The 20,603-nt window shown below is 33.3% G+C and overlaps 1 protein-coding gene across 1 annotated transcript; it reads left to right on the top strand.

The window, feature by feature from the left end:
* Window positions 1-606: 606 nt before the first annotated feature.
* On the top strand, window positions 607-20,350 carry LOC149796713 (A disintegrin and metalloproteinase with thrombospondin motifs 5-like). The gene is made up of 10 exons (XM_089961344.1): window positions 607-679; window positions 3,341-3,415; window positions 4,066-4,223; window positions 5,937-5,992; window positions 7,111-7,222; window positions 7,766-7,906; window positions 10,106-10,253; window positions 10,590-10,703; window positions 12,677-12,833; window positions 13,571-20,350. Exons 1-9 carry the CDS (start codon window positions 641-643, stop codon window positions 12,797-12,799), a joined length of 966 nt encoding a protein of 321 aa, XP_089817470.1. The 5' UTR covers window positions 607-640; the 3' UTR covers window positions 12,800-12,833; window positions 13,571-20,350.
* The last annotated feature ends 253 nt before the right edge of the window (window positions 20,351-20,603 follow it).

Here is a 20,603-nt window from a genome sequence, read left to right on the forward strand (position 1 = left end):
TGAATGTAATTAAGAAGGAGGCTGGTTTTGGGAAATACAAAATTTTTCTTAAATGTCTAGCCGCTTAATTAAATAATATTCATCGCTGGGTTATTTTATCGTTTTATTTGTAATAAATATAGGGGCATTTTAGAAAAGGCAAGCACAACAAGTGGCAAATCGACCAGTTTTAAAAATTAGGAAGTCATTCTAAGAAATACATCTCTTGGGAAAATATAAAAGATTGTTGGTGAATGTTGTCGTTTTAGTAATATCATAAATATTGTACACACGAAATGAATTTTCATTTCACGTGACAAAGACTGTATGACCACTATGTACTTTTGAAAAACCACCATGAGGACGAATTTTTCCATGTTCATATTTAGAGTAAGGAGTTTATTTTAGAGCATTGTGTCACTCTGTGTTAAGTCTTTGTGAAAGAAGGATATCTCGATAAAAGGACAGATGACCTTTTCAAAAATAGTTAGTCGATATGTTAAATATGGAAGGCAGACATACAGCTTCGTTGTCGAAAATTTCATTTCTAAGACGTAACAAAGATTGAAATATTCCTAAAAAAATAATAAGAAACGTTTTGTCTCTCTATAAATTCTTCAGATTTTTGGCTCACGCAGGAGGCGACCAACTTGTGGCCAAAATGGAATTGTTTTCTGAATATAACACGATTGTACGCGACGTAAGTTATCTTCACTTATTCCTTCCTTCGATTACATAATATCTGTACATATGTGTTTGTTATTTTCTAATCGTACGTCATAGATTTATTACCACATTAATATATATACACATATATAATCACATTGTACGTCACATAGAAACGTCACATGCCAACATCATCGAGTGATGCATAGTTAACATGTTTTTTTTCTTCTTCTGATAAACATATTCTAAGTGCGGAAATGACATGTATTATATACTCATTTTCTTCTCAGTTAACTTTGCATTGTCAGAATCATCGTGCAGTATTTTACTATACTGAACACCTTGATACTGCATACAAGTCCATGACACGTGCCTCTGAAATAGTATAGTGATTTGGGAACAACTTTGTAAGCAATCCATGCACACTCATTTAGCATAGGCTTTAGGTCTTCAGTTTATTAGATAAAGTGAACAATAACGACGAATTTACTGAGTCACAAATTAAACTTTCAAACAAACAAATGAATGAACGTGATATTTGCAATGTCCGCAACAAACGTGATACGCAATATTGACAATACCATTCTGATCATTTAAACAGTTATTTATGAGAAATAGTCGAAACGTTTCGTAAATGGAATTGTATAAAACGACATAGAAAAGCATGTAATAGTTCAGACTATGCCCAATGATCTTTGGAGTATATAACATGACATAGAAAAGCATACCGAGGGCAAAAGCTATCGCATATCTATCACATAAGTACACTTTTATAAGTCAAAATACTAAATTCGTGGCAAAAATGCAACAGAAGTGTTTTTGTATTACAGAAAAGTAAGGGCCTCAGAGCCATCACGCCAAGACGACTAAGAAGTAATGCTTCTGCTGGCTGAATGGACTGTTACATACAAGTTGCTTTGCGATTTTTGTTGATATAATGTTTCGGATTTAGTTCAGCGGCAGACATACTAGTCATAAAATAGCTTTGGGTCCGTACAAAGAGTGTGCCAGTGACAAGGCATACTCATGTGTTCTTCAGCTGGTAATAAGGATTACTAAAATTATACATTTTTGCATCATGAATTTCCTCCAAATGTACATCGTTATTTCTGCATATCCGAATTACATGAGCTATGTCATGGGTTGTAAAACTTGATTACACTTTGCGAAATTGTACTGTGATTTCTACTACTTTTCCAACTGCAATCACGTTATCCTTATGGCACTCAAAATGAAATGAACGTGATATTCCATAGCTTTTTTGGATCATTATAATTGAAAGAGTTCATTTTTTCCCAGATTATATTTCCATGACGGAACAAAAACATACATGCAGCTGAATCAAGACATGTCCCTCCCTGCTCAAATCACAGACGCATATACTTGTGTGGAATTGACATATATAATAACTCCAGTCCATAATCAGCTGAATCGAAAGAATCGACCAAACACACACAGATAAAATGACTAAAAAGAAAGAAAAATGTCAATTCATTCCACACCAACTGGAAAATCTGTCGCATTGCGTATTCATTCACAACATGACTCTACATTTCAATTTTAAATAGACAATTATTTCTGACACTGATGTTGAGCGCGTGACTAAATTCAATTCTTTGGTCAATGGGTGGTGTATTGTTCACATTAATATTGTTCTTTTGTATCGAGGAATCTTCGGTTGTGTATTTATTTTTTGGAATACAGCAAAAATTCAGTTACTTTGTTTCTGGTAGTGTATTTTTATAATTAAGCCTTAGGTAGAAAAAGAAAATGAGTATATAATAAGAAGGTTACTGCATTTGTATGGGAAAATATGAACTCGCGTTCTCGGATGAATACTTCATTTCCAACGGTGGTGTAGTATTAATCCAAAAATAAAATCGTTCATATTTTCCATGGAAATGCAGTAATTACAATTATATATCCGCTCGAAAGATCGTTTAATAATACAATGAAAAATGATCGAATATGTAGCTTGGGGAATATTATTTAATTCATTTTATAAATTTTTGATCAAATAAACATTCAAGTAAGATCCTCTATCAGTAAGTCGAGACTGAATGGAATGAATTAGTTATACATTTATCATACCCAATGGTCAGATCAAGGTCTACGTTGTTCATGCCTCAGTCTTGAACAAACACCGTGTACCGGGTCATACATGACGAGTAAATCAGTGTATACAATGAATGTATACCGATCCATCGCAAATGGTGTCACTTGCTTCAGCATTTGTTCAGGAGCCAGATGTGAATAACGTATACCTACAGGGTCATGTGTTATATGCGATGGTAAGTTCAAGGATACAATGTTCAAATTTGGACCCTGAATAAATACCGTGTACCAGGTCATATGTTATATGTGTGATGGGTCGATCAGGGTATACGTCTTGTTTGTTTTGGGGTTGTTTTGCCCCTGCATCACGAAGAGATGCCGTCTACAACCTCATGTATCATATCAGATGGCTAGATCAGGGTATACGTTGTCCACACATGGGCCCTAATAAACATACCATTTACCGTGTTATATGCCGTGGTAGATCAGGGTACATGTTGTTTTCACACACGCTCCGAACAAATACCGGGTGATATATGTGATAGGTAGATCAGGTTATAGGTTGATCGCAACTGGGCAATAAACAATTAAATAAATGGCCGATTTTTCAACCAAAACATAAATCCTTTTACACTTACAGATGGAGCTGATGGTGTTGGATTTGTTTCCGAAAATCACGGTTAAACTACTTTTGGCTGGATATCTGGTCTTCACGGTAAATATATATATCAGGTGGTAACACCAGCACCTATATAACAATGGCACTTACAGTTACATTCTAAATTTGTATGATACATTGCTACCCTTACTCTTCGCTTCACTATCTATCTATCTATATCTATCTATCTATCTATCTATCTATCTATCTATCTATCTATCTATCTATCTAATTATCTATCTATCTATCTATCTATCTATCTATCTATCTATCTATCTATCTATCTATCTATCTATCCATCCATGTCAAAATCAGATTGCAGTGCTTTATTCAATTTGATTTGCCTAGTGACTTGCAAATTTTCTTTTATGTTGTACTCTTGTCCCGCCACCAAGCAATACCTTCAAATATGCATATTGGTACACCTTCTTGAGCGATAAGATTGGTTTATTGTAATGTTCGCAACAGTTAACAAATATATGCAGCGCAATGCAGGCAATTATTTTACAGGCTGACCAGTCGTTCTGATTTGATTTTATTACAAATCAAGAAATACTGGTCAATGTGCGTAACTGTTCTGAGATTTTATTGCTTCAAGTTGTTTAATCATCATCATCATCATCATCATCATCATCATCATCATCAATATTATTATTATTATTATTATTATTATTATTATTATTATTTGGCACTTTTTCTAATTGAAGAGCCTGCCGTATTTCTTTACAACAATTGATTACAGCAGCCAATGGCAAAAACTTGAAAACAGACACTTATATGACATCTATGTGTACAACAGAGACATGTTGAGGACCAAATATAAACAATATCTTCCTGCATTTGATGCGCTCATCTTCTTTACCGGGTAAGTTCCAACCTCACCACATAACCGTAACATTCCTTATCGTCATGACATGTGAGACAAAGCTCCCGTGATCTTCCCATAGTAGCCATCGTATTGGCAGTGCGATATTTCTTATATAAAACAAGGAAAGTGACCTATCGAGAACTGTCAATCAATTATCACTTGTATGTGATTTTCTTTTACCACTGACAAGAACAGAGATAGCACATCATATCAAAGTCAAGTAAGTTTATGTTGATTCGTACTCCGCAAGGATTGGTGCAAATCATCTAGTTCATATAGAATATCTGATTACAAACGGTTGAAAAATGTTGAAGTTATGTGAATTTGAATTTTGTATATGATATATTGTGGCCGTCCGATAGGTGACGAACTTTAGGCTTTACTGTCCAACAAGCTGCTAGAGCGCCTGTAAATTCATTTGACAAGGACACATTTGCCAGAGATGGTACTGGTCAGCAGTCCATAAGTATTGGCAAATATAAGGGTTTATGTGACGTACGACAATACCTTAATTCTTGGGCATCGACAGTACCACTGGATAATTAAATGTGCACTCTTATATGGCCGATTCATGGCCGAGTCATCGTTGATGAACTTTGACGCATGTGTTTTTACAATTCTGCTAAATTTATGTTGTTAAAAATTTACCATTTTTTATTTCCCTGGTATGTATAAGATAATATACATATCGCTATGTCAGTAGATCTACCCAAAACCTATTTTGTCTTTCTGTAAATATTTTTTCAAGCCCTTCAAGGTATTAGAACCAAATTTGGTACACAGCATAATCAAGCCATTTAAACAGAGTTTTCTTACAGTACTTAGAACGTTTGGCATACACTATATGTATGTTACTACAGAAACAATGTGTAGCATGAATATTGTCTAACTTGAGAGTTGTAGAAGAAAACATGTATGCTAAGTAGTGTATACATGAAGAGCTCCAGACCATAGGATAATAAATTAACTAGTGTAGATAGACATTGCACGTTCTGGGTCATACGCTACTAATATAGTTCGTATATACACTGAGTGTTCTGGACCGTGGAATGCTAGTATAGGTAGTATGTACATTGAGAGTTATAGAGCATAGGAAAATAGCGTAAGTAGTGTATATATTGACAGTTCTGGGCCATTAGCTTGTAGCATCAGTAATGCATATATTGAGATTTCGGGACCATATACTACTGGGAATAGTTGGGTGCCGGGAAGGATTGTCGTCTCTGAATGACTCTTGTTCCAATGTTGGAGAAATTTAAAAAATATAGTCACTGATAAAGTGGATTCATGTATACGCACTTTCGCAAGTAAACTTTTGAGTGAAAATAACCTCCCACGGCCCCTGGGATGCAGAATATACAAGATGCTCTTTCCTGCATGTCGTAAGTGGTAACTAAATTTAGGCTGAAGTCATAGTGACACAGTCGTTCTTCAATAATATTCTACGGTCTCCGCAAATAAAGTAAATGACTTTCGTCAGGTGATAAATATCATTGAGCATTTTTGCTTATTGCAAAAGAAAGTTTGAACTCGTCGATTAATTTCAACTTTTCGCTCGCCATGGCTCGCTCGTTTAATGCACCAATTTAGATATACTATGTGAGATTTGGTGCAATTTTCAAAAAACGAAAGGTTTCTTGTTACGATTTTGATGATACTTATTTCTTCTTTTTCTTCTTCTTATTATTATGGTATAATAATTTTCTATAGGAGAGATCTTGCAAGATTTAATGGAGGGTCATCCTGGGATTATACAGAACTTGCAGGTAAATATACCTCTATCTGACTATCGCTGTCAAAATGTCTTAGTAACATAGTTTTATGCAAGGCTTCACTTGCGCCTAAAGTTATGACCTTCTTGACAGCGTATTAAATGGGAGTTGAAACTTTTAAATTGTTTTTTTTATTGTGTTGCGATTTGGAGACGGTATAGAGGTGAATAAAAGAAAATGTCTGATTTACTCTTATTTATGTAGCTCGAATCTAGCTGTAAAATTCATAAAGCATTTCCTTCTTCAGATATTTTGAATCCTTTGACAAGATCGCACAGAAGACAAATAAGACGTACTAGTGGGAGAAGAAATTTAGACGCAAAGTTGAAAATTGGGACTTACCTCCGATAAATGCATAGCCATCCTTAAAAGTAAAACTAAAGAGGCGACATAATGAAGCTAAAAGCAAAATAAATGATATAACCCTATGTTGTATGTGCTATTAGCGCCATGTACTCTTTCTTTCATGTGAAATACGCGTGACCATTGGTCAGTTAAATATCTTGCAGTACAGGAGGCTCTTGATCTATTTATCCCATTTCTGAACAATGTTCCATTTTCGTTTCAGTTTTGGTTTGCTGTCCATCCTTTGAAAAATTCAGATTTCTTCCCCACATAATTCCAACAACCCTTTCCCCAAATAATTTACTTTTGTTGTTATTTTACCTCAGTTTAATATTTATTGTATCATAAATCGCGTGTACCGCTCCGGTAGCCTAGTGGTTAGAGCGTCTGTCTCGGAAACGGGATGTTGTGGGTTCGATCCCCGGCCGAGTCATACCAAAGACTTACAATGGTACTAACAGCTGCCTCGCTTGGCGCTCAGCATTAAGAGGTTAATGTTAGGACTAATCGGCCTGGTGTCGGGATAATGTGACTGGGTGGGACATCACTGATATATTTATGTAAAATGTATAAAAGGAAGGATCATCACTGATCTATTTATGTAAAAGGTATCGCAGCATTCATCTACTAGACACAATGTATTTTTTTTATAACAATTATAAAAATTGAGTATTATATTATTATTATTATTATTATTAAAAGAGCCATACATTAGTGTATATGCCATAATTTGTATCAGAAATATGCACGTGTGTCTATCGTTCTAGGTGTGTCCTATACCGGCTCGTTGGGAATTTCGCCTCCACACGCCATTTCTTTGCTGGAGGACAACTATGGTTATCTTGTGCAGCTCTTGGCAGCCCATGAATTTATTCACCTGTAAGATTCATTTCGATGTATCTCGCTAATTATAGCGTACCGTTCCTTCTTTTTCTTCTCCTTCTCTTGCTTCTAAATCACAACCCCTTTATTTACCATCTTATCACAAACTCCAATACCGGTCACTTCAACATCCCTACAATCACTATATCGTTGCTTTACTACTACTACTACAACTACTGCTACTGTCTTTGTTGCTGCTTTTACTCCTCACCTCCTCCTCCTCCAAGTACTACTACTACTACAACTACTAATACTGTTTTGTTGCTGCTATTACTCCTCACCTCCTCCTCCTCCTCCTCCTCCTACTACTACTACTACTACCATTACTACCACTATTACAGGTACATTTACTTAATCTCCGTAACTATTGTTGGTATGATGATTTCTTAGATATAATTCCGATTGCCGCTTAAATTTACGCTCGGTCTTTGATTTACTCATATGTTTGGAAAATCATGATACACTTTGATCAGTGCATTTAGATTTGAATAAGAAAAAATAATATTGTTTCATTGTTTTCTAATGATCTTTGTGATTCAGTGTCGGAGCAAGGCATGACAATCTCCTTGGATGCAATTCAAATGAAATTATGTCAGAGAGGGTTACGTCACCTACGCCGTCGGAACCGAAAAATTTTTGGACTGTGTCTTCGTGCACTGAAACTGACGTTACTTACTTTTTGTAAGAACTGAGTATACTAAATGTATTTGCATATTTAGCCTCTTCTTATCTACAAATGAATCTCTCCTCTCATCCTACTGCCTCTTTGTCCTTTCTTATTCGCGCATTAATCACAGCACAATAACTTCTAATGTACATATAATGATAGCGAAGTGATCTTGTTTTTTTAACACTGCCTCATGGTACAACAGAGAAATTTTGTATCCAAGATCAATCTCTTTATTTCTGTATTCCTATCTCTTACACAAGACCAATAACAGCAATAAAACCCACAAAACAGCAACAACAACAAAACAAAGAAACAAACAACAACATGACCTTAATCTAAATTAGTGTCCATATTTTTTCTTTTCTTCCTTTGTCTCATAATTCCACCGTACCCTTAATATTTTTAAGTCAAGGACGGACAGTTGTCATCAAAGCTTCCATTCGGAGGACTGATGCCGTCAAATAATTGTCCTTCATAAAGAGTTTATTTCGCATATTTCTGGGATAATTCAGACGAGATTACTTCACATTGGTACCGCTTATTATGCATTAAACAAATCTGGTCTGATTCTTGGTACTGTTTAAAAGATGCGAAGAACAGAGAGAGAGAGAGAGAGAGAGAGAGAGAGAGAGAGAGAGAGAGAGAGAGACTGGCATGTACTGAATGGAATCTCCGTGTTCGCATGGGTCGAGAATATGCACTAATGCCAGTGAATGGTTTTAGCTACCTGTTACTTGAACTGATTCCAGTGTCAGAAGTCGAATTCCGTTCAGTACTCTCAATACATTTACTTGCTACAGTCTTTCTTAGCAAATCTCTGTTCTCAGACAAAGCAACTTGTCACACTGGAATTATGACACTTACTATAGAGTTTTTCTTTTCCTATCTCTCTCCGCAGACGACGCAACAATGGAATAATAACACTTGCTACAGACTTTCTTTTCCTATCTCTGTCCTCAGACAACGCAACTTGTCGTGCTGGAATTCTACATACAAAAAGGAAGAGACAAAGCCTAATGCATGACATGAATTTTTAAAGTGAAGAATATTTAGCATATTTATTCCAGAAAAATATGGGAACCAATATCTCTATGAAAGGGGATTTTCTGTCAGCATGACTATAAAGATTGAGGCTATTTGTCCTTGTCTTTATAATATTGACGGTACGATGCAGCACAGATAGACAGAACAAGATAATGACATAAAGATAGACATACATACAGACAGAGACAAAGAGAGATATCCTAACGTGAAGCAAAAGTGTCCAAAATATGCTAAACATTAAAATATGGATGGTGACGAAAAAACTTCAACTTTTGACCACCATAACACTTTCACCTTTATTGTTTTCATCGTCAGTTAAAAATCAAAGTAGCAAGATTGTCCAAGTCATTTCCCAATCATGGTTAATGAATAAAATATCCGGTAGGATAAGATATGAGACACAGAAGGTCCATTGTGGTGGATGAAACTTCATTGAAACCGTCCCTGTTATTATTGATTAATTGGGATTTATAAAAACCCAACACAAATAACGAAAATACTGTGCAACTAGTTTCGCATTTAATTTATGCATATTCAGGCACACAGTGTTTTGAAAGAAACGGATGACGTCTTTTATTTTAAAATAACAATTATTATATGCTCATTTTTGTTCTCCGTTAACTTTACATTGTCATAATTGTTCCGTATTTTAAGATATTGCATACCTTCATATTTCACTCAAGCGCAGTATATGTGTGCCCAATAATGTATTACGAACTACTTTGTAAACAAATCATGTACTCTCGTGTAGCAGACGATTTACGTTTTGGTTGATTAATTTGTTTCTGAATGAACTAAAGCAGATGTTCTGTGGGCTGCCACATATCTGCTGCCATTTAATGCCAATAGATAGTATGCATGGTGTCATGAATAAATTCATTAAAACAACTTATTGGATTCATAAGTTAGATACTGTGTATCCTAATGGCCTTAATGACAATGCACTATATAAAATTGTATAAAATTTTATATATTGTATATCCTTTATAACAATATAATTATATATTTTTACTGTCTCTATTTTATTTTTGTTATTGTTTATTGCTTAAGAATCTTCAGTAAAGGTGGCTTCGTGGTATTCTGTTCTTAAACGTATCATTTTATTTTAGCTTGCATTACTGTCTTATCATTTTACTTACATATTAATGTCATTTCATTTTTTTCAGGCAAAACAGAGCGCAAGGACTTTTAAACAAATCTTCGTCAGAAAGGGATCAAAAATACGGCTACACAAATGTAGACACACAAAGTCTGGACGCACAATGTCAGAATAAATATGGGAAAAATTCAGTGTCCTGTACAAGTAACTCCACTGTAAGTATTAAAAATGCAACAGCGGCAACAGCAAAAGCAATAATAATAATAATAATAATAATAATAACGATGATAAATATTTCTCTAACGCCATTTAGATAATAAAATAGCCGGCAGTGAACAAAGACATTCTCAGTTCATTTTCAAACGAACAGCTTCGAATCCTAGATTTCGTCACAGCCATGATGGTTATGAATGGGAGCATTTTACAGCTATTCTTCAACAAATATAAGCTATTATTTGGTATTATTATGTATTTATTATGCACTTAATACCATTTAACTATCAATTTTATATGCATCGTTGGCAGTAATCACCTAGTTTATTTTCATACAGGGAAGCGCCATTTGTAAATACGGAATTACGTGCTCTACGATCGGCAGTGACTGCAGTAGAAACACGGGAACAGTGAATTTAGTTCATGCTGGGACGCCTTGTTATCCTGGCTACGTATGTCAATCAGTTTCTCCTTCTCTTTCCCTCTCCTCTTCTTCTCATATGCAAATTTTTCTTTACAAGTTTGGAGCGTACAATGAACATGGATGTGTATCTTGAAGCGTTCCATATCAATTAATCACCAACTGCAAAGTACTCCACACATTTGGATATCTGATGTATGACGTGACTATAAAGGCTGCATAGGCTGCAGATAGGGACTTTTATCCCTGTCTATATCTGTATACTTATTTATGCGCCTGTCTGTCTATCTATCTATCGATCTATCTATCTATCTACCTACCTACCTGCCTATTTATCTGTCTGTCTGTCTGTCCATATGTCTATCAACCTACCTATATATGCCTGGGTTCGAGTCTCGGATTCGGCTAATGTGGGTACGTGATAAAGCTTGTCAGTAGCTTCTCGTGGGTCGGTGGTTCTTTCCGGGATTTTCCCGGGTTCTTCCTCCACCAATAATACTGGCCGCCATTTATAGCCTATCGTGTGCTGAAAAATGGCGTTAAACCCTACAACAGCATCCTACCTATCTATCTATCTGCCTATTGATATAAAAATAGAGAGATATGTAGGTAGGTGTGTGTGTATATATATATATATATATATATATATATATATATATATATATATATATATATATATATATACACATTGTAACGACTATATGGCCATAAAAAATAACAGAAAGATGCCAGAGCAATAAGTTTGATACAACTTAGCAAAAAAAGTTATCAATGAAAATTTAAGAGAAACTTAAAGCATTAAGAAGTGAATTAAATATAGCCCTAATAAATCTGTGGAAGTCTAAGAGAATGAAAATTTCCGTATAAGTATCAAGACCAGAAATGTACTGATCCATCAAGAATAGCGACTTTATTTGAAACATGGCGTTGTCTTTAACTCCATTGAATACATCACAACAGTTCCAGAATAATATTATAGTCCAAAATTGAGCACTTTCTATTTACACTGAAGAATCCAAACAAATGTTTCTCCTCTCAAATAATATGTAAGTACAACACAAAACACGTCTGCAGTCAAACAACAGGATCACAAAACTTTGAAAATGACTCCAAAATATGATTGAATCTGATTGCTCAGTTCTCTCCTTATATACGCTTTCTATGAAGATTATATTTGTTTTGCAACATAACAACCACTCTGGTGGCCTTATTGGTTAGAGCGTCCGCATCGGATGCGGGAAGATGCGGGTTCGAAACCCGGTCGAGTGATAACAAAGATTTGTACAAACTGGTATTCACTGCTGCATTGTTTGGCGCTAACCATTAAGGGATTAGTGTTAGGCGGGGTTGGGGTTTCTGTAAAGTGGTTAAAATATCGAAGGCTTTGTCTGATTAGCTACGTTAGATTATGTTTCGTCAGTGTAGAACTTTTAGAAGATGACAATAGTCATTTAAAACAACTTTTTCACATGCTATCTTATTTCATATTACCGTCTGTTTATACAAAACATTTTAGAAAGAGTTCACAGCGAAAGACATACCGATTATGACGACATCTTCGTTGAATATTTACAAATAGTCTACAGTAATACCCTAACAATTAGCAGCTAAAATCTTTTTACAATAAACAACTAATTTGGAACTTATTTTTCGCGTCTCTCTTGTTTGTCTGTGTACATTTCATCACAAAGACTTTCATGCTTAACAAATCTGTATAGTGACCCCCTGTATACAACACTCACCTGTGTTTCGAGAGCAAGTTCTATTTGTTCCATTTTTGTATAAGTCAGTATATACGATATTTACTCGCACATTTAGCACCCATTTATAACAACTGTTTGTGATGGTTCCCCGTGCAATCTGCTACAGTTTTGTATTGGTTCCCCGCGTAATCGTTTAACGGTTTTGTATTAGTTCCTGCATAAAAAAATTTGTGATGGTTCCTTGGTAATCATTTTACACAGATCTGACTCTAGTACATATGCATTTTCTATGCTGTTTCAGTCTTGTCACCGCACCCAGTGTGTACCAAACAGTGAAATAAGGCGATACAGGTGCGATATATGTTGCAGAACAACAGGCCAGATGAACGAGGGATGGGACGATTGTAGTGGATGCACTTGTTGAATACAGCGACCCCGACGACAACGTATTCATGGCAGTATGTTTGGAAAGACTTATTCTAATATTAGTATCAGTCAATAAAATTAGTCAAAGACACTCCAATGACAATGCGAGCAAATAAATATCTAGACTTGCTAGTAGGAAAAAAAAATTTTCAGTGCGCTTCGGTATTCATGTAATTGACATCCACACGTCAAAATTGTCAAGAAAATTAATTTGGCTAAATTGGAGGTTATGACGATGTGTCTCAATAATTAACTGGACAAGTCGGCATAAAAATAAATATTTCCATCTATTCCAAAATGTGAATCCAGGGATATGATTGGATAAACTCCAATAATAAAATTGTCATGCTTATCGAGAGTCAAATGAAGAACAATCATAAAGAAAAATGGAAATATTTTGGATTCATTGATGGGTCTTTCAATTCGGATGGACTTAAAAGTGGGATGGTCTTATTTTCAATAGAACAAGCTTTTACTGTAATTGAAGGAAGTAGATTTTGTTAATTTGTAGACTATTATGACAAGAGACCGATAATAATATAATAATGTAATATTTTGTTATATTTCCTATCTGTATTTCTAGCTGAATGTTTCGTGATTTAAATATTCAATTTCCGAAACGTCAAAATTAGAAAAGCTTTTCGTCCATTAATGTAATTGATTTTTTCAGGTATATATTTGACGTTTTATAAGACTGATGTTAAATTCAGTTAAAAGGTTTTAAAGTTTGGAAAGTCAGACTTAAATTCTTGTCATTTGTTTGTTTTAGATGAATTTCTTTTCTAATGAGCACGGACCATCACGTAAGAGGACATTCCTGTTCGGACTGCATACTTTCAACATACCCCGCTTAGCAAATACAAACACGAGTTATAGACTGCAGTAGTTTATATATTTTCACATGTCTTGTTTGTAATTCGGTTTTAATTTTAAAGATATAATTTTTAACGTGGTTTACTCTATTAGTACTAGTATCAGCAATGTATAATTAGTACTGCAAAATATTCACAATGATGAATTGTATTACATGTGACTGAAACACATTTCTGGATATCACGCTCGAACATCGAGCCCACACAAGTATTGTCAGTACAAATTCGTTGATCTGTTTATCAAAGTTAGCGCAGCATATACAGGGTCCACGTTCAACAAACTGTCAAACTATGAATACGTTGTGATCACAATTGAAACATGCCACACGAAATATAATTATTTTGTACATCAATGCATCGATTAAAAAAATCAGCAAGTCCCAAACTAGGTGTTTGTTCGAAAACGTTAATCAGATAGTCATCAGGAGAAGAAAACATTGAATACTGCTGTAGGAAAAATACCACAAATCATTTTATATCATGTTTCAAAACCCACCTATTCACCAGCTCCATGAGACAAAAACGAAATGATAACAATTACAGAAGTTCCCACAAGTAGGTATTTCATTGTTTTCAAAATACAGTAACCACACGAAATAATAACATTTAGTCTGTACGCGTCTTAGAATAGTCAAACATATAGTTTTTCTATTAGCTGAATAAACATAATTGAAAAGTTTATAAGAATTACTACACTAATTAATGCATATTATAAGAGAAGCGAGCCGCTAATTCCTCCCGTAGCTATTTGACTGAGATACTCCTTAAGTTTTAACTCATAGATAAAGAATAAAAAAAAGACAGAGCATTTGACACCGACTCTGATATTATAGGTTACCTTGTAAAATAAGAATTTATTAAGTCTATTTGCTTGTCATCCCTCTAAGCGGTCAAAACAGCACCCATCATTCTTTAAATTAGCAGTTAAGATTGTAAGCCATAATCAAGAACATTATAGATGTGTTTAATTTTGAACGGTAATTAAGAATACCTATAAGCCATCATTTATGTCTTTCTTTAAAATAAACTTTAGATAAATAAGACATTATGTATATAGAACTTAATACAGACAAACAAGGGAGTGTAATCAGCAAATAGATAAAGACATTATTTATATAAAACTCCGTACGAATAAATTAAGATATATGAACAGCAACGAAATAAAATCATTTTGTGCACATAATTGTATGCTGTAACTAGAAATAGGTGTTCGTTCTGTGAAAAAAGTACAATTATTTGTAAGCAGAGTAAATTTGAAGACAAACAAAGCAATTTATTTATCGTTTGAAGTAATCCTTAACAATCTGTGATTGATAAACTGACGAATTCATATATTTCAGCAAAATACATGTATTAATTTGTATGTAACATTACACGAAGCAACATTCCAAACATGCATTAAATGTGTCGATATGCGATATTTATATAAAGATAGTATATGATATTAGAATTCTGAGTCCATATACACTATTTATATAGTGTATAATGGTATAGTTTTGTATACGAAATATAAGAAACTTTGTAGCTTAGATAACAAAACTATAAATACATAGGGCGATATAATGAAGCCATAGAAACACATTTTTATTTAAATGAATAACAAGACCTAATTAAAACTTCAATTGTATTTTTTTATATAAAAACACTTTATTAATGCATGGTTTTATTATAAACTAGTAAAAACACATGACTTTATTTACTAGGAATAATTTTCCTAACTAAAACGTAATTTGTTTATTTAAACAAAACTATATAAACCATGAACATATAATGGATTTCACAAAAAATAAATTATGTTATTTATCAAAATTAATTTATCTTAGCTTAAATTCTCTTAAACATTTTTTAACTAGTCTCCTTGGCCTAATGATAATGTGTCTAATTAAACATTTAAACATAAAATTTTACGGTCGACTCTTACCATACTATTTATATCTTCTTTGCGTAATTCTCAAATAGCGATGCGTGGGATTATGACATAATCCAAGACATACAAATAAGAACAAAACGTTAATGAACAACACTCGAAACAAATCTGCGTTATTTTAAACAAGTTTAGGAGTCAAGCTTGAAATGTCAAAGGTAATTAAAAGCGGAAAGTAAAATTAATCTGCATATTATAAATGGGATAAGTACATGAAATGAATATCTAATATATGAAAATTAATCTTTTGACGATGGCAACTTTTTTATGCCTTTTAAACAAGTAAAATGCCACATGAATAGTGAACAATTTAGTCATATATCACTGAATTTTAAAAAAAATTAAAACATTGGCGGTTCTGTGAAAATTACAACTGTGTTGCCGGAAATTTAACTTTTTGTCGGTACATTAAATATACATGTAGCAGAAGTCAAAAGGTCATGAAGCTTTAATATGAGCTCAAATGAAAACGGGTCAGAAACTATATATTTATATTAAATATGAAACGAAAGTCGGATTAATATTTCAAAATTGTGGATATTTATCTCTCTCTAATACAGATCGAGACTGAATAGCTATGCTCATTGAAACTTAATTGGAATTCCCCTGCTTATATTTTTATCGTCTCTCCGAGATCATATTTTTACACCAGCTAAACATTAAAGTAAGCAAATGTTTCTTTCAGATATTGTGGTTGACGCCTTTCTTTAAATGCCACGAAACATACAATTTAATTCGACATGCACATAAAGTTCCACATGTACATTACACAAATAGGCGTTAAAATATTTCCATACAGCTAGGCTATGCTATTACCTTGGATCGCATATTGCAAGAACACTTTTGGGATAAAGAAATGAAAGCAATAAAAGGAAATGACATAAGAGGTGTTCTTAGAGATATTTTTAATGTGAGAAAAGCCAGAACATATACAGTTTAACCAAAGGAACGAATTTTATAAATAAAAAAGGGCATTGACTATTTTGAGGTAGAATATATTGAATCCTTAGTATTTTAATGAGACAAACACACATACGTTATAGAAAGACTTAACAGAGCTCTAAAGAGAAATACTTTACCAAATCCTAAACCAGAAAATGAACAGATGCATTGATTTCTTTATTGATAGATGCTTTTATACGTATCACCGATCATTGCATATGCTATAAATTAATGTTAGTGACTCTAATCTGTCTCAAACCGCATTTATGTATTTTTGATGTATTACAACTGCTGCCTTTGCAATGCCAGAGTAGGTATGAAAATTATTTCTGTAAAGATGAATCTATTAATATGAAAGATTCACGAAGCAATGCAACCTTTTCTTGGAACCAAACGTGTCAATGCGACGGGAATGGAACTAAAATAGTTTTGATAAGATTTATTGAGAATGAAGTACCACAGATATAAATATTTGTTTAAACATAAGTGGATTAAAATTTTACAAAGCGGATTGTCTATATGTTAAAATATCATGAAACATTTCAAATTGCCTTGAAGATATACATGACTATGATGATGATATTCATATACTTTGAAGAAAACAGAAATGTACGCAAGAATAATTAGATCCAGTACTTTCGTGTAGTGCACAATGACGCAAATTGGAAAACCAGTTAGGCAGATATAAGATTACATAGCAGATTATATAATATATCTGAGGAATAAATTTCGAATTAGAGTAGGCCTAAAGATAAAACTAAATTAATATGCTAAACTTAGTCATAACTATTATAAAGGCAGTATAATTGGACGTAATGATGGATATGATAAGTTAATGTCCTTATTGATGAAGAAACACTAACTATTTAATAGATTTAAGAACGTAACATAAGAACGACATCAATTACAATCAACTCGAAGACCAATATTCAGATAAAATTATGTAAGATGCAAAGTTATTATGTGGTATGTAGAAACATAATTGTACAATGACATGCAGCAAAATACCGTTTTATTCCATTAGCAAATATAAAAATATATGTTATTTTGTGTTCCCCAGAGTAATAAAAATATACAAGAATTTTTGAAAACTATGAGTTGAAAGAAGCAATATTGTTCTTGTAGAATTAAGTAATGTGCCTAAGAAGTGACAAAGATCAAATGGACCTATGCAATAGTATGAAACAATCAATAAGCACAAAGAATATTAAATTAGAAAAGTTGAAAGATTGACTATTTAAGCAAAGTATAATCCGTAAGGGAGGAATTAAATTGGGTCCTACCCTCACGAGGTGTACAACTTTACATTAAATAAAAGTATATTACAGTGCTAGGATGATAACAAAATATTAATTAAATAAGATGATTATACTTCCATATAGTAATTGTACAAATTTGTGATCAAACAGTATTCCAATCTCATAAAGAAGTTTAGTTTTTGTTTTTCTTTTAATTTTTCAAGTTTTCTTTTCTTCATTGCTGCAAGTGTTATATTAATCTTCCTCTATCACTTTATCCATACACTTTTTCTATTTGGAGCAAGCGGCAACTGTGAATCTGATAATTTCACGAAGATCCTTTACGACAGTTTATTTTTACTCACACATATATTTCGTAATGTGCACTTAGGAACGCTATCTTAGTCAGATTGTTTTGATTTCTCGTTTTTACATCTTCAATATTGTCATAATTTTCGGGCACAAAGTATTAAGTCGTTGTAATACTCTAATACGTACTTCCAGGCCTTTATCTAACTTATCATTAAGATCTGTTGCAATCACAATATCCTTAAAAGTAAATAATTTGTTGTCGGTATAAATTTAAATAAATGCTGCAAAGATAACGGCAACATTTTTAAAAAAAACAACAATTGTCTTATATTCCATTTCAATCAAATCTGACGAAACCTTTATATTGTCATACATGGTGCGTTTTACCTAAGTGTTTTATAGAAGTTATACTTATCTAAAATGTGTTGTTTTCTCTTTGCGGCCGTAAAAGAGACATCGGCATTGTAATTTCTCGCACTGCAGCCAAGATAATTGTATTTGTTTATTTTATAATGTTTTACTTGTTCTACAATTTCAGAGATGCTAGTTAGTCATACATATATCGTACCTAAATATAACTCGTAGTGCATTACGTTATGATTTGCTCACCGTATTTGATTTGCTCAAAATTGACAGATAATTTTCAATCACCCACAACCAGCCAAACACTGTATCGATTTTTATTTTGCCCTGACTTGTCCAGTTTATCGTACAATAATGCATAGTGTTTTATAATATAACTACCTTAACAAAGTCTAGAAATATAAATGTATGAATATCAAGTTAGCAAGTTTATCCTTTAACGTTGCACATGCATCATAATTGTTATATAAAACCTTCTCCTTATATTTTTGCAAGTGATCTATTTTGATGTTGACTTGTGCTGCTTTATTTTGTCTTTCTTTTCCTACACTTTATGTAACACAACACTCTTGATCAGCTGCGTTATTATTATTACATATGATAAAAGTTTCAAAGATCGTTCTAGGTTTCACTTAGTTGATATTGTTAAGTTTCGATCCAAAATACATTTTATTTAGTTTTCTCAATATTTATCAGAGCAGTTGACACAAAAGACATGCATTCTGTGTGCAGCTATAAGTTTGCTTTTTATTTGTTTGGCTGCATTATTATTCCATTTTTAGCACTAAATAGAAGATGTCTTATTGTATGTGGTGGATTACTGTGTACTTCTTAGATCGATCCATAAACAAAAGGTCCTTATACAACCTTTCAACACTAATCTTGCTAATTTTACTGTACGTTTGGTGCTCTTTAATTAAACAGCTTTGATGCTTCCTCAAATTGTTGTTGCATTTTATATCACTGTGGAAAACGAGAATAAAGAAATACAAAACATATCAATCCTTTCACTTTAATCGTTATTTTGATATTGGTAAACTGAAATAATTTTCCGGATCAATTTCTATGAATTTGTATGAACATGATCCCGACTTCCTTTACACTTATTTTGGCGAATCAATGATTATATAATTGAAAGTCGTATAAGCGTGTACATCATCGATTCCTTCTTATGCAGTATATTCATAACATAAATCTATTCCACTTATGTACTTTTTGTTAGAAGAATGTATCCATTGTATCAATAGAAATTGTATCATCAAGTAAAAAATAGTGTCTATTTTATGTTTCTGGTAAGCACTTTCTATCAATTCAAATACTTTTCCTAGCCAAACTGGAAATGTAAAATCTTGATATACAACAAAACAATACAATCGATAATGATCAATAAATATATGGAAATAAAATGATATCATTGATTTGTTTTCACATGTAATGAACTGGACAGCTTGTGCACAAGGTTTTAATTACTTAGTGCTTCTTATATTGTCTTTGATCTAATAGACAATGGTAACGATAGTATTCGAACAACATGAAAATGAATTTTTCCGAAATTGTTCACATCTGCACAATAAACGTGTCTTGTAATCTTTATACCAAACGAAATAAGAAAAGCAAAAGGAAGCGGACGCGTTAAGACAACGTTTCCCTACATATGTGTTACCACTTGAAGCATTTGACAAGGCATGTACTACCTAGTATACGTGAAACTCAAAGGCGCGTTGGACTAGGATGTTTCATATCCTGTGTACATTATGTATTTTTTGACGAGTTATATTTTTTCTTATGTTGTCATTATTATTATTTTAAGTAGATATATTTCAGAACCCGTTCACCATGACTTGGTCTCTTCTTTCTCTGCTGATATATACGTATTACAAATAAACTCTAGTACCCATTACATTGTCCATTTATAACACAGTCATTTTACTTTACCTATGGTGTGTGGAATTTAATAATTTGTATACTATAGCATGTTAACGTATCAATTTATGTGAATCTGATTGGTCCAAATAAGCCCATGAAAGTCTTGTGCAGTATTATCTTTACTGATTGGCTGCGATCGTGCGAAAATTTATTTGCCCCGCCTAGAGGAACATTTAGTTTTACCATTACTTCTAACATATTGTCGGCATTTGTACGAATCGACGG

Source organism: Sinohyriopsis cumingii, chromosome 6 (genome assembly GCF_028554795.1).
Source record: "Sinohyriopsis cumingii isolate HCF-2022 chromosome 6, ASM2855479v2, whole genome shotgun sequence".
NCBI classification, from domain to species: domain Eukaryota; kingdom Metazoa; phylum Mollusca; class Bivalvia; order Unionida; family Unionidae; genus Sinohyriopsis; species Sinohyriopsis cumingii.

What these genes read in the sequence shown, in the direction of transcription:
- LOC149796713 (XM_089961344.1), top strand. Translation starts at nt 641, where the DNA reads ATGGAATTGTTTTCTGAATATAACACGATTGTACGCGAC. An exon ending in GGATTATACAGAACTTGCAG is followed by an intron (nt 5,993 to 7,110) that starts GTAAATATACCT and finishes CTATCGTTCTAG; the next exon opens with GTGTGTCCTATACCGGCTCG. An exon ending in CGCCTTGTTATCCTGGCTAC is followed by an intron (nt 10,704 to 12,676) that starts GTATGTCAATCA and finishes ATGCTGTTTCAG; the next exon opens with TCTTGTCACCGCACCCAGTG.